The sequence below is a fragment of the Papaver somniferum genome, unplaced genomic scaffold (assembly GCF_003573695.1).
Source record: "Papaver somniferum cultivar HN1 unplaced genomic scaffold, ASM357369v1 unplaced-scaffold_10, whole genome shotgun sequence".
Lineage (NCBI taxonomy): Eukaryota > Viridiplantae > Streptophyta > Magnoliopsida > Ranunculales > Papaveraceae > Papaver > Papaver somniferum.
Genome location: NW_020618825.1, coordinates 3,417,027 through 3,432,964, shown reverse-complemented (window position 1 = coordinate 3,432,964; position 15,938 = coordinate 3,417,027). Strand labels below are relative to the sequence as shown.

The following is a 15,938-nucleotide window of genomic DNA, read 5'->3' as shown; positions in this document are numbered from 1 at the left end:
CTTCAAGTTGATTGGTTACAAAAATATTTCATAATTATTATCTAGCTCTTTTTCCATTAAATCACTTCTTAATCTATAAGGTGTCCAAATATTAAATTGTAATCCTTAAGCATGATTTATCAAAGAATTAATTCTAAGCATAAAACATCAAACTGATTCACAACTAATTAAGAAAACCATTTTTATCTCTTTTTTTATTGATCCAAGTGAATTAAATAAAATAAATAATTAAGAATTTATAAAAAGAATTTACCAATCAAACATGAGTGAATAGATCCTCCATTGCCTCAATCACCAAGAATTTAGCTGCTCATCATGTTGAAAAACCTCTCAAAATATTCCATTGATGCTCAAAAGTGTTTTACAATGAAGAGAAAGACAAGCAAATGATGTAAAACAGAATTTTGCGACCCACAGAAGGCGTCCAGAATCAACGACAAAGCTGAAGTGATGTTGTCGTTGAAGAACTACGACCCACAAATGACAGTCGATATCACTGTTGATAAACGACGGCCTTGGAGAGTCTGTTCTTCACGTTCTTCCTCCTCGCAGCAGCAGCAGCATCAATCAATGGTATCTTCCTTGTTTCGGCTCTGAACTCTCTCCTCCTTCTCTCTAAACTTTTCTCACCCTTTTTATGACTTGAAACCACTCTTATATATCCCACAGACCCCAAATATCTCGTATAAATTCCGACTTTTTCTTTTCTTTTTCTTCTCTGCGCTGTTGAGAGAATAATCGCTTCTGTTGAGCTTTTTCACGTGTTGTTAACTATAAAATAGCTACCAAACTCTTCCCTAGACTTGAATAAGACCATGTACATGTTAATCCAGCGTCAAAGTCCTCCAGAAATCTCTCAAAAATCTTCTAAACTCGAAACAGAACACGTCTCTCTGTTGAGACTTTGAAACCCTCTCTCGGCCATTCCAGCCCAATTGGCCGGATCCAATTGATTGTACTGGGCTTGAGTGATCTTCTACAGTCCATATAAACCGATTTAGGCCATTGAATCTCCTAAAATCACGTAGAAATTCGATCTCCAAATCTGCTCCTCGCTGCATGCATTTTCCCGCCAAAAACCATTATTTGAAATTTGAAGAAGACCTCCCCCTATCCAGTTCTGGTGTCCCTTTAGCAGCTGCCTGGAAATGGGTCACCCCTTGTCCAAAGTGAGAGTCTGTATAGTAATTTTCTCCCACGAGCGCAAAAACCACTTTTTTAGCCAATTTCGCCGCAAAAGCTTATTTCTCCAGAAATACCTACAAGGACATAAAAAGCCATAATAAGTACAGAAATGGGTACTAACACAATATACAATTGGGCTATATTAGACACATAAATGCGTCTATCAAATACCCCCAAACTTATTATTTGCTAGTCCCGAGCAAATCAAAACTACAAAATAAAATCATAACTCACTGTCGCAGGCATCGTCGATTGCATTTAGCGTATGCAATAAGCCTTTAAACCCCTAGGTGGCCGAGTTATAGTCTCGGGAGGGCTTACCAGAGATATACCCACAAACCTGTACTCCAGACCTTAGCTATCTACGCAGAACCTTGGAAGGCACTAAAGAATCTCCTTGGTTGGCATACTTATTGACTACAGGAAGAAGTACCCTGATGCGAAATTCCAATTGCTGTACACGAGTTTTGGCTTATGACCTGACATACATCTCAAGTATCCTTTAATCATGCAATTACCCTCTCAGTCTGCCCATCTGACTGTGGGTGGTAAGCAGTGCTCATATGCAATTTGGTGCCTAAATTCTTAAAGAGTTCCTGCCAAAATAGGCTAGTGAAAACCTTGTCTCTATCAAAGACAATTGACACAAGAAGACCATGCAGCTTGAATATATGATGGAGAAATTCCTGATCTACAGTTATGGCAGTGTAAGGATGAGATAATGCAATGAAGTGTGCATATTTTGTGAACCTGTCAACAATTACCATGATGACATCTTTCTTGTTGGACTGAGGGAGGCCTTCAATGAAGTCCATGGAGATGTGCTGCCAAGCTTGAGAAGGAATTGGAAGTGGTTGTATAAGGCCTGGTGATTGAACATGCTCCCATTTGTTTCTTTGGCAAGTGTCACAGTGGCTGAAAAACATGGTGATATCCTTTTTAAGACCCTTACAATAAAAATAACTCTTGGCCCTTTGATAGCTGTCATGAATTCTTGAGTGACCACCCACTGCAGAGGAGTGGATAGATTCCATAATCTTCTTCCTTAATTGATGGCCTTCACCAACATAGAGTCTTCCCTTGTATCTAATGATGCCCTCATTGTAAGAGTAGTGGGGAACAACATCTGAGTTGACTAAGAGCTGGGGAATTAAGGCAGTGGCAGACTGATCATTTTCATAACTTTGGATGACTTCTTAGACCCAGTTAGGTGTTGAGAGGGTCACAAAGTTGCAGCTAGCTGAATGTTCATCTGAATGAAGCCTTGAAAGTGCATCAGCAGCTTTGTTATCAATTCCCTTCTTATACTGTATTGTATAATCATACCCCAAAAGCTTCATGAGCCATATTTGTTGTAAAACAGTTGTGATTTTCTGCTCCATGAAGTATTTAATGCTTTGTTGGTCTTTGTTGATGAAAAAATGATGGCCAAATAAGTAATGTCTCCATCTTGTAACTTCCATGAACACTGCTAACAACTCCTTCTCATAAGTGGACAATCCCATATTCTTAGGACTCAATGGCTTGCTGAAGAAAGTTATAGCCCTTCCATCTTGCATAAGTACAGCTCCAACACCTTGAAAGAAAGCATCTGACTCCACTACAAAGGGTTTTGAGAAATCTGGTAAAGCCAGGACTGGTGGATTGCACATAGAACTTTTAAGTGAATTGAAAGCATTCAAACCTGATGTGGACCAATGAAAAGAATTCTTCTTCAGTAAGTTAGTGAGTGGCTTACATATGGTTCCATATCCTTGAATAAATTTCCTATAGTAACCAGTCAAGCCTAAGAATCCTCGGAGTTGCTTCAGAGTTGTTGGGATTGGCCAATCTTGCATACATTTAAGCTTCTCAAGGTCAGCTTCCACCCCTTGGGCAGTAATGATATGACCTAAGTATTGTAGGGATGACTGAGCAAAAGTACATTTAGAAAGTTTGGCAAATAGGTTGTGTTGTATTAATAGTGTGAGAGCTGTAGAAAGGTAAAGGAGATGGTCTTGAAGGTTGGCACTATAAATGAGAATGTCATCAAAGAAGACAAGGATAAATTTTCTTAAATGAGGACCAAAGATTGAATTCATTAAGGCTTGAAAAGTGGCAGGGGCATTTGTTAAGGCAAATGGCATTACTTTGAATTCATAGTGTCCATGGTGTGTCCTAAAGGAAGTTTTTTGGATGTCATCTTCATTGACTCTTATTTGATAATATCCCGACCTTAAGTCTAGCTTAGTAAAAACTGTGGCACCATGTAATTCATCTAGCAATTAATCAATAATGGGTATAGGAAACTTATCTTTGATTGTGATGTCATTGATTTGCATGTAATCAACACAAAATATCCAAGTGTTGTCCTTCTTCTTTACCAGCAGAATGGGAGAAGCAAATGGGCTCTGACTATCTTGAATTATCCTTGCCTGTAACATTTCCTTCACCAAAGATTCAACCACTGACTTGTGAATGTATGGACATTTGTATGGCCTTAATGAGAGGGGTTGTGTATTGGGTTTTAACTGGATTTTATGATCCAAACTTCTGGTAGGAGGTAAGGTGGTAGGCTCTGAAAAAACATCTTTGTACTCATCAAGAAGGGGTTGAACTTGAGTGGGTATTTGATCTGGTATTGGGGTTGAATCTATGTGAAAAAATTTGCCAACCAAGGCAGGTGTTTTTCTTAATAAATTTCTTCATGGCATTACCACTCATGAGCAGTAATGATGGTTTAGAAGTAGAGCTCTGTAATTTAATGAGGTTATCATGGTGTAAGAAGGAAATGGAGAGTTTGGACAAATTAAATGTCACATCTCCCAATGTACTCAGCCAATCTGCACCCAAAACAATGTCACATCCCCCTAATGGAAGCAACCTTAAGTCACCAACAAAATCATGGCCTTGCATATGCCACTGTAATTGCTTGCATACCCCAATGCTTGTAGTTCTTGCTCCATTGGCTACTGTAACTAACATGTGTGTTGTGGGCTGAACTTCACAAGCTATTTGATTAGCAAGTGCTGAGTCAATGAAGCTGTGAGTTCTTCCGGTGTCAACCAGAATTGTGACAGCTTTGTTTTTAATGAAACCTGGAATTCAAATAGTGCAAGCACTCATTGTACCTGTAAGCGCATGTAGTGAGATTTCCATGTCGGATTCGACTAAGGAATCCGTGGAAGCATCATCGAATGGTGGTGGTTCTGTGTTTTCTGTCTCATCATCAGTAAGAGTCATAAATAGACGTTGAGGCTTGCATCTGTGATCAGGGGTGTATTTGTCATCACAGTTATAACAGAGGCCTTGAGCCCTTCTCTTATCTTGTTCTTCTCTGGAGAGGCGCCTGATGGGAGGTGGAACATACAAAGATTTTGTTGGTTGAGTATTTGGTGGTGGGGAAGTGACAGTAAGGGAAGAAGTAGGTGGTCTGGGTGTGGAAATTGGTGGGGTTTGAGAGTACTTATTATAGTAGGTAGCGGTGGTGGGTTGTTTATATGGAGTACTCTTAGTAATTTGTTGTTGCTGAGAAGCTAAAGCACCCTCTCGAAGTCTGGATAGGTAATATGCTTGGGATAAGGTAGTAGGTTTGTGCATTTCTACATCTAGACGAATAATCACCTTTAATCCACTCAAAAAGCTCATCACAAAATAGTCTTCCGTGTAAAAAGGGTTATGCTGAAGCATTAGAGCTTTGAGTGGCTCAATTTTTTCATAGTATTCCTCCACAGAATTAATTTGAGGTAATTTATTGAAACAGCCTACGAAGTTTTCATTGGCTAGATCTTCAAAACACTCACAAATAGAAGAATAAAAATCAGACCAAGCAATAAAGTCTTTACCATTTTGAAAATCATGGAACCATGACTCAGCCTTTCCGACCAGGTGAATAGAGGCAAACTGAGTTCGTTGTCGTAGCGGCACCGATTTGAGCTGAAAGAATCGTTCACAACGCCGAATCCATCTTCTAGGATTGTCACCGTCAAAGGTAGGAAAATCGATTTTAGGGGTTTTGATTGTTGGATCGAGTACTGGATCTGGAGTGTATGAAGGAGAAGCACCAGAGTTATCAGGTGGAGGTGGTGTATCTCTTTGAAGATGAGTGAGTAAAGCTGTGAACTGAGGGTGACTCTCTTTGGATAAAGCTATGAGTGAGTTCAACGAATCTTGTTGCTCTCTTGCAGCAGCAGCACGAGCTGTACTTTCTTCTTTATGTAGATCTGTTAAAGTTTGCATCATCGTTGTCAGTTCCTTGGTGGTAGCATCCACCACTTTAATTGAAGGACCTCCAGTCATTGCACAGTACAGGAAATATCTTCTGGGTGATACCAATTTTCAAGAACGTGATTGATCTTGACAGGACTATGAAGAGATTGCAGTGTAACAGAGAAGGACACAACTATCATAGACACATCTACACTCAAGAGTGCAGCCTCAAAATTCAAGTTCTATTTCTTATCTCGCTTACACAATCGTTTAGTCTTAAATACTCAGAAGGGAAACCCAAACAAAAAGACCTAGCTTATTACAACTCGACGCGTGTATTCCAACCACACGACAGTAAATATAACAACTGTAAAAAACGGATAGGTAGATAATGATTGGTAAAATGATTGTTGAGGATTAAGGCAGGCAGAGAAAAGCTAGTAGCAGCCAAATTGGAGTCGTAACAGATAGTTGCAGCAACGTATAGAGGATTCTGCCCCTGAAGGGGTAAGGAAGGGGCAATTGGTCATTGAGACGATGACACTTGTATTTTTCAGTCCCAACAAATTTTGGCTATTATCCATTGAGGTACCAACATCCATAATAGAAACCTCCTCAAAAGAAAAAACATGGTATCCCATATTCAGTGTCGGAGTAATGATGCCACGATGCATGAAATTAAAAATAAATTAAGGGCTGTGAATATGGGTATAAAATTGTGCCTGACCTCTTCCACCAAAATAATGTAAGCTTTCACCGAAGAAAGAAAAAATGGACAACTATGATGTCTTACTTCAAGAATGATCAGGCACCTATGCCAAATTATTAAAGAGTAATACACAACGTATGGAAATGCTTTGTATATGGAAGTTTAAATCTTGATACAAGCCAGGGAAGCAATACTTATAGTAACAACTAATCAGAAGGAGCACAACATTACCTTAAGCATGCATTCAATCGCAAGAGCAACAACCATGTTGAAGTAGATTTCGGTCGCATTAGTCGAGGACAATGAGAGACCAACTTTGATGATATGGGCGAGGTGTTAGTAACGGGAGACATAACAGTAAAGAGCAAAACTGTCAGATAAACAATTCAATAAACATTAAAAATGGTAAACCTGGTCCATTTTCGGAGACAAAAACGACAATGGGTGGTTCCATGGTCTCCAAAACTACGACTGAGCTCAAAATATAAGTCACCACAAAGGGTGATCTTCACACAATGGCCACTATATCTAAATATATTTTTCGGATAAGCAATAGGTTAAAGGATAAATATGTCTGCACATATCATTTTAACTCTAATTGGAACCCCACTACTGACATTAAGTGTGTTAACTGTATCTTAAAGACACAATCGATGTTGCAGGTACTGCGGTTGCATCACGACATTAAGCATGTTTGTAAATCGAGTTATTATAAAATAAATTAGCATTGCCTTATACTGAGATTTTATACCTTAGGTGTTGAGATGTCCAAATGGATGCTGAAATGGCATCCCTTGTCAACCTCATGAGTTTGAGAAACTTGAGAACATTTCCCACAGAGTACAGATTGCTAAGCGTATTGACATTAACAAAAACCCAAACTCAGCAGAATTAAACTAAAACTACCCTAATAAGTACCAAATAACTCAGATGTTGTTGATTGCCTCTGGTACCTATTAGGTGCATATACTGTTGCAAAAAAAAAAAAACTAAAACCCCATTGTTTTCTACATGTAATTGAAACAAATTCAGTTCTAAAGTCCAAAATCTATATATTACTAACCCAACCAAAAACTTTCCACATACAAATCTCTTTTCTTTTTCTTTTTTTTTCCCAAAATCAGAGCAGATCCAAAATCAATAAAAAAAAAAACTTAAGATGCAAAATCCAAATCAAACCCAAATTTTAAATCGGATCCGGTAAGAAAGACTTACCTTGTGAACTTCTTCACCAAAAGTTGAGAATTTCCAATCGTGTTGGACAACTGGTTCATTGTCTATCACCCTAACCTAATACGAATTAATTTCCTTTGTTTAACCTCATATTTCTCCAATCGAAAAATAACTCCGAAATTAGATAAATCAATCTTACTAATCAAATTAACCAAATCGATCTTGGTTGTAACGAATGGAGTTTGAAATTCAATTGTTCTAATCGATCTGTAATCTGTACGAAGAAGAAAGAGAGAAGAAGGAATTGAAAAAAAAAACCCTAATGAGGTTGTCGATAGATGTAGAGTGTTTAATTTATTCAATTGATGTTGTTCCAATAAGATTCTCAGAGGGAGATGATGAACAGTAGGAAAAAAGAAAAGAGAAACGAAGTCGAAGAAGTTGTTGCTTACCCCTGGATTTTCTGGAATTTACTGGAGTTCAACGGGTGGACTCGATTTTTAGTTAAAGGTCAAATTGGTAAATTAGGGGTGTCCGGACCAAAAAAAGGGTTGTACCAAAAATAGGTGTTTTCTTTATATTAGTAACATCCAGTTAAGAATAATAGAAGATTGTATTACATTAAATCAACTTCCGTTTTGTTTTGTTCTTGTTACATATATTTTTTAAGAGAATTAGTCAAAACTATTTATGAACTGTTCCAAGCCGAAGTAGTATCACTTTTAAATCGCATGATTATGTATGAGAGATCCATTAATTAATTATTCATTTACAAAGCGTAAAAAGAATTTGGCTAAAACTTAACAACGTATGGCATATAGCACGAACTATTTTCCATATATTCGGATTACAATATTGAGTGAATGAGAGCAAATGTCATGGCCCTCATGGGTCTTAATTAAGATAGCACAGACACAGTTGTAGTCGAGTCTTAACGTCTATGTATTTGTGAAAGTAGATTATAGTAAATAAAAATACAGATCACTGCTATAATGGGTTTATTAATAGTTGATTAATGGAAAAGATGTTCTAAAACAGAGTGAAAACACAAGAAAACTGGGTAAAAATATTAGTGCAAAACTAGAATTAAGGTCAAATGCAGCAGTGAGGAAGCTTCCATGCCTGTGATGAATCCTCCCTGCTGTGCAGCAAACTTACATCATGGTTCTTGTTGTTATGCCTCCCGACATGATATGCAGACATCATTTTCTTTGCTACAAACATCTTTCCATTGAGTTTATCGGTTTGTTTCTTTTCGTCAATAGAACCTATTTTCTCCTGATCTGTAAAGCCCTCCAGAATTAGAAGCCGGCTCTCGTGTTGGTTATGTGGAGCTTCCAAGAACAAAAATATTGAATCCATGGGATTGTGTTTGTAGAGGAATAAGCCAATGAATCCTCGCACCATATATATAAAAAGTTGTTAGCAGCTTGTTCACACGAAACATATTAAACATTTGAGTACTCAAAGAAATGATTTAAAAGTGAAGTTTAGTTCATGTAATTCTTGCCGTAATTCATTGTTGTTCATCTGAATTAATGACTCTCTTTTCCAATCAGTCAAATGGAAGTTGAACAACGTTTGACTCCATCACGTTACCATGTGCATATGTATATATGGCTTGACGAGAATTTCTTACTCAACCATTGAGCATTTGTTAGCTTACAAGTGATGCGCCAACGGCTACTTGAATCACTTTGGTATATCTTTAGGCGCCATGGGCATGTGCCCAGTAAATGTAGTTTTCTAATTGATTTACAGTAAGATTTGGTGTTTGGATTCCATTAAAACGACTAATCTAGCAAAATAAAGTCCCAAAATGATCGACTTCGAGTTTTTGGATTCCTGTCCCAAAATAGCAAAGCGAAATTAAACTGGTCTACGGACTTTAGACTAAGACCCATCTAATCAAGCGGCTAAGCTTCTTTTTTTTTGTGTGTGTGTTATGCAGTTGCTATATGAACAGCTTATTCTAACAGCTGAATGACCGCATAGTGATGTGGCACCAAATGATCTTCTCTTCATCTCCCGGTTACAACTTACAAGACTGCAGTAAGAAAATTAAAACGCCGTGGCATGGGGTTTAACTACCAATAAACGAAGTACGCAAGGTTTCAATGCCTGGTGATACAAGCTGGTAGCGTTCCTGTTAGGTTATTATATCCTAAATTAAGAAATCTAAGAGAAGAAAGTTCGCATATGGATGAAGGTAGAGATCCTTGGAAGGAACAAGAGGAGGCATGGGGAGTTTGAAATTTTAGAGAGACATATAATCAGCTTAAAATGGTTGGAAAATTTATGGGCTGTAGAAATGTCTTCGGATTTGAAATTCAAGCATGATCGTTATCATCAGGATTTGTTCGAAATTTCTTATGGAATCTTCCATTGAAAAACAATAGAATTTCTAATCACCGAAGAAGAACAATCTTCCTCTTATTTGATGATTGAATTAAATCTTTTAAATATATGATTATTGTGTCTGTCTATATGATTAATCTTAGATCTGTTTCCTAAATCAATCAAATTATTTCAAGAGTATACCTTATACAAGGGCTTCTCAGATCCTGGGAAGGATAAAAGAAAATTTCTTTCAAAAATTTATCTCAACTTATTTGTTTTCTGATTTGATGACGTGGTTGAGATGAATAACCACTTATTTTGCCACATCAGATTTAGCGGTTAACTAGCTGTTACTCGGCTGGTCACTTAGCAAGATTGTGTGGAAATCATCCGAATATCCATGCATGCATGCACCGTAAATTGTTATTATGGTTCTATAAAAAAAATACATAATTATCATAAAAAAATAAATTTTATATAATAATAGAAAATAACCTCTATAATGGAATTTAAAAGATTTATATGTACAAAAATGATCTTGCAAATCTAAATTTTATTATTATGGTAAATAACTATATATATAAAGCTGTAAATTTATAGAAAACCCTAACACCTTTGGAGAAAAATTAGTATAAAATCCTTACACCATTGTCACTCAAACTTAAAGATAAAAGAACAATAAAGAAAGAAAAAATAGAGACAATTTCATTTCATTTTCGTGGAAATTTGGCAAAGCTTTCAAAGATGAGTTGCATTCTTTCAGTACTTGGGTTCACGGTTTTTGCTTATGTTGTTGCGATCTCCATTGCTTATACAGGCATGTAGTTAAAAAACTTTTAATCACCCTGCAAATGTCTTATGTTTTTTTCTTTTGTTTTTTCTTGAATAAGTTACTGATCGTTTTCATTATTGCATACAGGAGCATATCGTGTTGGTGTGAACTACGGGATGGTGAGTGACAATATTCCACCACCAGACCAAGTCATAACAATGTGCAAATCAAGGAATATCCAAAGACTTCGCTTATTCGAGCCAAATCCAGGCGCTTTAGCAGCTCTATCATTTTCTGGGATCGAAGTTATTCTCGGTACTCGAAATGAAGATCTTCCAAAACTAGCGGTAGACCCATCATATGCAAAAACATGGGTAGAGACGCATGTAATGCCACACATAGATACTACGCTCTTTAAATACATATCGGCAGGCAATGAGGTTATACCTGGTGAGCTTGCAAACTATGTATTACCTGCAATGAAAAATCTGGATGCGGCTCTTAAAGCTGTGGGTCGAAAAATCCCAGTAAGTACAACTGTACCTTCGAATGTTTTGGGGATATCATATCCACCTTCTGCTGGGAAATTTTCACCCGTGACGGCTCCTGTAATGGAACCCATCGTAGCATTTTTGGCATCAGAATCATACCCTCTACTTGTCAATATATACCCATATTTCGCCTATATAGGTAACCCCAAGGACATAAGTTTGGATTATGCATTGTTCAATTCTGAGAAAGTTGTTGTTAGAGATGGTGCACTCGGGTACAAGAATCTTTTTGATGCTATGGTCGATGCAGTTTATGCAGCTCTAGAGAAAGCCGGCGGTTCTACTGTTAGAATTGTTCTTTCAGAAACTGGTTGGCCTTCAGCCGGAGGTGATGGATTGGTGGCAACCATCAATAATGCTCAAACGTATAACAGAAATCTTATTTCTCATTTAGCGTTGTCACCAGGGACACCGAGACGACCCAGACAAGATTTGGAGACATATATATTTGCATTATTTAATGAAGATCTCAAGGCTGTTGGTACCGAGAGGAATTTTGGGCTTTTCTACCCGAACATGACAGAAGTCTATGGCGTTAGCTTAAAGGGCCCTTTTTCTCGGGCGTTCGGCTAATAGGGAAGGAGAGGGAAAAATATGAAACGTAGTTTTAATTTGAAATAATATAAAAGTGATTAAATTAGGGTCACAATATAAATTTATTAAAAGGGTATTTTTGTAATTTAATATTATATAATTTAAATTTGACAAATCTCGCATACACAATGAAGTTAACAAAAAAATGTGATGTTTATAGCTTTGGTATCCATCTGAAATTATCATGCTTCTCTCTCCTATTCCCTCGTTTAATCATCATCATCGCCTTCGCCTTCAATTAGTACCGCTTGGCAGAACATAAGGTTGCAAGACATCTTAGACCCATGCACTAGAGCACCAACGGATATTCTGAAACTAGGATTTTCATGCATATATGGCGATCCAAGTACTCGGCCAACTTGCAAAGCTTTGGTAGAGCTCTGGGTACGTAATCGCACGGAGGAGGCCATCTTTTAGAAAGCCCTTTGAAACAATCAACTTCCATTTTGTTCTTGTTTCAAATATGTTTCAAAAGAATTAGTCAAAACTATTTAAGAAAAGTTCCAAGCCACCAAAGTAGTGACTATCAGAACTATTATGCCATTCGTATAATCGGATCACAATATTGGGTGCATGAGAACAATCGTCATGGGCTCATGGGTCTTAAGACAGCACCGACACAGTTGTAGTCGAGTCTTAACGTCTATACATGTATGCCTGGATGAAAGTAGGTTATATTGTTGTATAGTGAAGCATAAAATACTAATCACTGCATATAACGGGTTTGTTAATGATTAATTAATGGAAAGGATGTTCTAAAACAGAGTGAAATACAAAAGAAAACTGGGTTAAAATAGTGCAAACCCAGAATTAAGGCTAGGGATGGTCATGGGGCGGGTATGGGGCGGGTAGTGTCAATCCCGGTCACTGTCCCGTTCGTAAAAAAAATACGCATCCCTGCCCCGTTACCCATATGAATTGGGGCGGGGCAGGTATGGGGAATACTCATATGGGGCGGGTTTTATGAGTTACCCGTAGCACTGAGTTAATACATAAATTTGATTATAATCAAAACTTAAATATGATTCAAACAAAAATAATAACGTAAGAACGACGCATTCTGGAATCTTAAATTTAGTAATTTATCTTAAAGTGAACAAAAGAATCTGTTAATGACTTATTAGTTTTTCTGTTTTTTCCTGTCCCGTTCTATCTTCGTCCACGTTAACCATTTCATTATCTGCTTCATTTTCCTATTTTGACTTTTAGAGAATGTGTTTGATCACAAAAAAAAAGAACGAAAGTGATGAATGTACAAGAACGATCGAGAATATGATAAATGAAAGAAAGCTCGACTAAGTAGTGGAAGTATAAAAATTATACACATTGTTGCATAAAAGTCTAAACCCCTAACTTGTGAAAGATACGGGGCGGGTATGGGGCAGGGACCTTGAATCCCATCCCAACCCCATCCCCGTAGTTTAGTTTTCGGGTATTATCTATACCCGATCCCATCTCCATTTGTGCGGGTAAAACCCTACCCGAACGGGACGGGTACCCACGGGAATGGGTTTGGATGGGGCAAATGGCCATCCCTAATTAAGGCCAAATGCAGCAGTCAGGAAGCTTCCATGCCCGTGATGAATCCTCCCTGCTATGAACCAGCAAACTTACATCAACGCTCTTGTTGTTACGCCGGCGGTCATGGTAACTTGTAGACATCATTTTCCTCTCTCCGACCATATTTCTACGGAGTTTATCGGTTTGTTTCTTTTCGTGATAAGAACCTTTTTTCTCCTCCTCCATAAACCCCTCCAGAATCAGAAGCCGCCGGTCATATTGGCTCAGTAGAGCTTCCAAGAACAAAATTATTGAAGCCATGGGATTATGTTTTCAGAAAAATAAGCTTCAAATGAACTCTCAAATCCCAACCCATATATGTAATTAAGTTGTTAGCAGCTTGTTCACACGAAACATATTAAACAGTTGAGTACTCAAAGGAATGATTTTAAAAGTGAATTTAGTTCATGTAATTCTTGCCAGAATTCATTGTTTGGAAGGTGTTGTTCATCTGAATTTTTGCTCTCTTTTCCAATGAGTCAAATGGGAGTTGAACAACCTTTGACTCCCAACACATAACCATACATATGTATGATTTGAGGAGAAATTCTTACCCAGCTACTGAGATTCTAACATGTTACACCAACTACTGAGATTGTAACATGTTAGCTCGCAAGTCATGTAATTACTTGAATCACTGTAAGTATTATTTAGGCGCCATTGGCAAGAGCCCAAAAGTAATGCACGAGCAGCCGAAGCTAAGCGTCTACGACTACGTATTGGTAGTGCAGAAATATAAACATCTTTAGAAAAGTTCTTAGGAAAAAAAAATGGTGGGAATTTTTAAGAAAAAAAGTGATGTCCATCTCCATTTTGTAATTGTGTGCTAATAATGTGAAATCAATTGAGGCAGATATATAGAGATGTCAACATAGAATTACTCCATATATGTTGGTTAGTGTAGAAAATATAAAATATCCTCCCAAAATGGAACTTAACAGATTTATATATGTACAAAAAATAATCTAGCATAATGAATTACAACATAACGAATTACAATTTTCTAAAAGACTTTTGGAAACCTTAACACTTTAAAATGAAAACCTAATGCCTTGCACATTTCAAAAACCAAAAAGAATCATTGTTGTGGGATACTGCCATTTGCTTTCAAACATGAGTTGCATTCTTTCAGTAAAACTTTGGTTCTTGGTTTTTGCTTATGTTGTAGCGATCTCCATTGCTTATACAGGCATGTTATTATAAAACTTCTAATCACACTCCACTTAGCTTTTGTTCTTTTGTTTTTTTATAAGTTACTGGTTTTCATTATTGCGTACATTTTTTTTTTTGCCTTAGTTTTATCATCATCAACTCATTATTGCGTACATGACACCAGTGACAACAGCTAGTTTTCTTTGTTTACTGCCTCTCCAGATGTCACTGCTTTGGTGACGTCTATTGTTTCTTTATAAAATTTGCCCTTTTCTTGTCTAAAAAAAACTCATTATTGCGTACAGGAGCATATCGTATTGGTATGAACTACGGGATGGTGAGTGACAATATTCCACCACCAGGCCAAGTCATATCAATGTGCACATCAAGGAGTATCCAGAGACTTCGCTTATTCGAACCGAATCCAGCCGCTTTAGCAGCTCTATCATCATCCGGGATCGAAGTTATTCTCGGTACGCGAAATGAAGATCTTCCAAAACTAGCGGCAGACGCATCATATGCAGAAACATGGGTAGAGACCCATGTAATGCCACACGCAAATACTACGTTCTTTAAATGTATATCGTTGGGTAATGAAGTTATACCTAGCGATCTTGCAAACTATGTACTACTTGCAATGAAAAATCTGGATGCTGCTCTCAAAGCTGTCGGTCTGAAAATCCTGTTGGTATGCATAAGATGTTATGCATTCAATATTGGATCTGCATAAGATATTATGCAGTTAACTAAAACAGATTAAAGAAGAAACACAGTTTAACGTGGTTCGGCTATAGCCTACGTCCACGGGAGAAGAATGATTAGGGTTTCTTATTATCAATGGAGGTTTCACAAGAAGTGTATATATATATCCTATACATGCCACATATTCGTATAGATAGCAACATATCTAGAGAATATTTTCTTGCAGTGTAAGCCAATCATAAATAGAGAAACCAAATATTCTCCTTTGTTCCAACACTCCCCCTCAAGTTGGTGCGAAGATATCAATGGAGCCCAACTTGGATAGAATTCTATTGAATTGCTTGACAGGTAAACCCTTAGTAAAAACATCTGCCAGTTGTTGATGACTACGAACGAAGGGAGTGCATATTACTTTGGCCAATACCTTCTCTCTAACAAAATGACAATCCACTTCTATGTGCTTTGTACGCTCATGAAAGGTGGGATTTGATGCGATTTGTATCGCTGCTTGATTGTCACAAAACATCTTAGCTGGCTGAGGTGACAGAAAACCCAAATCTTTAAGTAATGCTCGCAGCCAAACAATCTCACAAGTTGTTGAATCCATGGCTCTGTATTCTGCTTCAGCACTTGATCGAGAAACAACATTTTGTTTCTTGCTTCTCCATGTGACCAGATTACCACCAAAGAATATGCAGTATCATGTTGTTGATTTACGATCAACTGGACATCCAGCATAATCAGCATCTGAATATGCTGTTATACAGTAGCTAGAAATTGAATAGGCTTCATTCTTTGTCATCAAAACTCCTCTTCCTGGTGATCCTTTTAAATACTGTAGAATCCTAGTTACTGCATTTAGATGTTTAACACGAGGTGTATGCATATAACGACTGACTAAGCTTACTGCATGTGCTATGTCAGGTCTGGTAACAGTGAGATAAATTAACTTGCCTACTAACCTTTGATATGACCCAATATCACTTAACACATCACCATCATTATCAAGTTT

General features: G+C 37.5%; 2 protein-coding genes across 8 annotated transcripts; one reads left to right on the top strand and one right to left on the bottom strand.

The window, feature by feature from the left end:
* Positions 1 to 1,193: 1,193 nt before the first annotated feature.
* On the bottom strand, positions 1,194 to 7,986 carry LOC113326818. 7 transcript variants are annotated; one of them, XM_026574491.1, is made up of 4 exons: positions 7,298 to 7,986; positions 6,834 to 6,932; positions 6,314 to 6,396; positions 2,724 to 5,984 (listed from the first exon to the last, which is right to left on the bottom strand). In XM_026574491.1, the coding sequence occupies exon 4, from the start codon at positions 5,461 to 5,463 to the stop codon at positions 4,270 to 4,272; it is 1,194 nt and encodes a 397-aa protein (XP_026430276.1). In that variant the 5' UTR covers positions 5,464 to 5,984; positions 6,314 to 6,396; positions 6,834 to 6,932; positions 7,298 to 7,986; the 3' UTR covers positions 2,724 to 4,269. The 7 variants fall into 7 exon arrangements, with proteins under 7 accessions (XP_026430277.1, XP_026430276.1, XP_026430274.1 ...); XM_026574489.1 differs by having other exon boundaries at positions 2,724 to 6,396; positions 7,298 to 7,977; XM_026574486.1 differs by having other exon boundaries at positions 2,724 to 6,452; positions 7,298 to 7,974.
* A 2,521-nt stretch (positions 7,987 to 10,507) lies between these two features.
* Positions 10,508 to 11,491, top strand: LOC113326157 (putative glucan endo-1,3-beta-glucosidase GVI; the record flags this gene model as incomplete). Its single annotated transcript, XM_026573933.1, has 1 exon — positions 10,508 to 11,491. A coding segment is annotated over one exon (984 nt), but the record flags the coding sequence as incomplete, so codon positions are not given.
* Between the last annotated feature and the right edge of the window lie 4,447 nt (positions 11,492 to 15,938).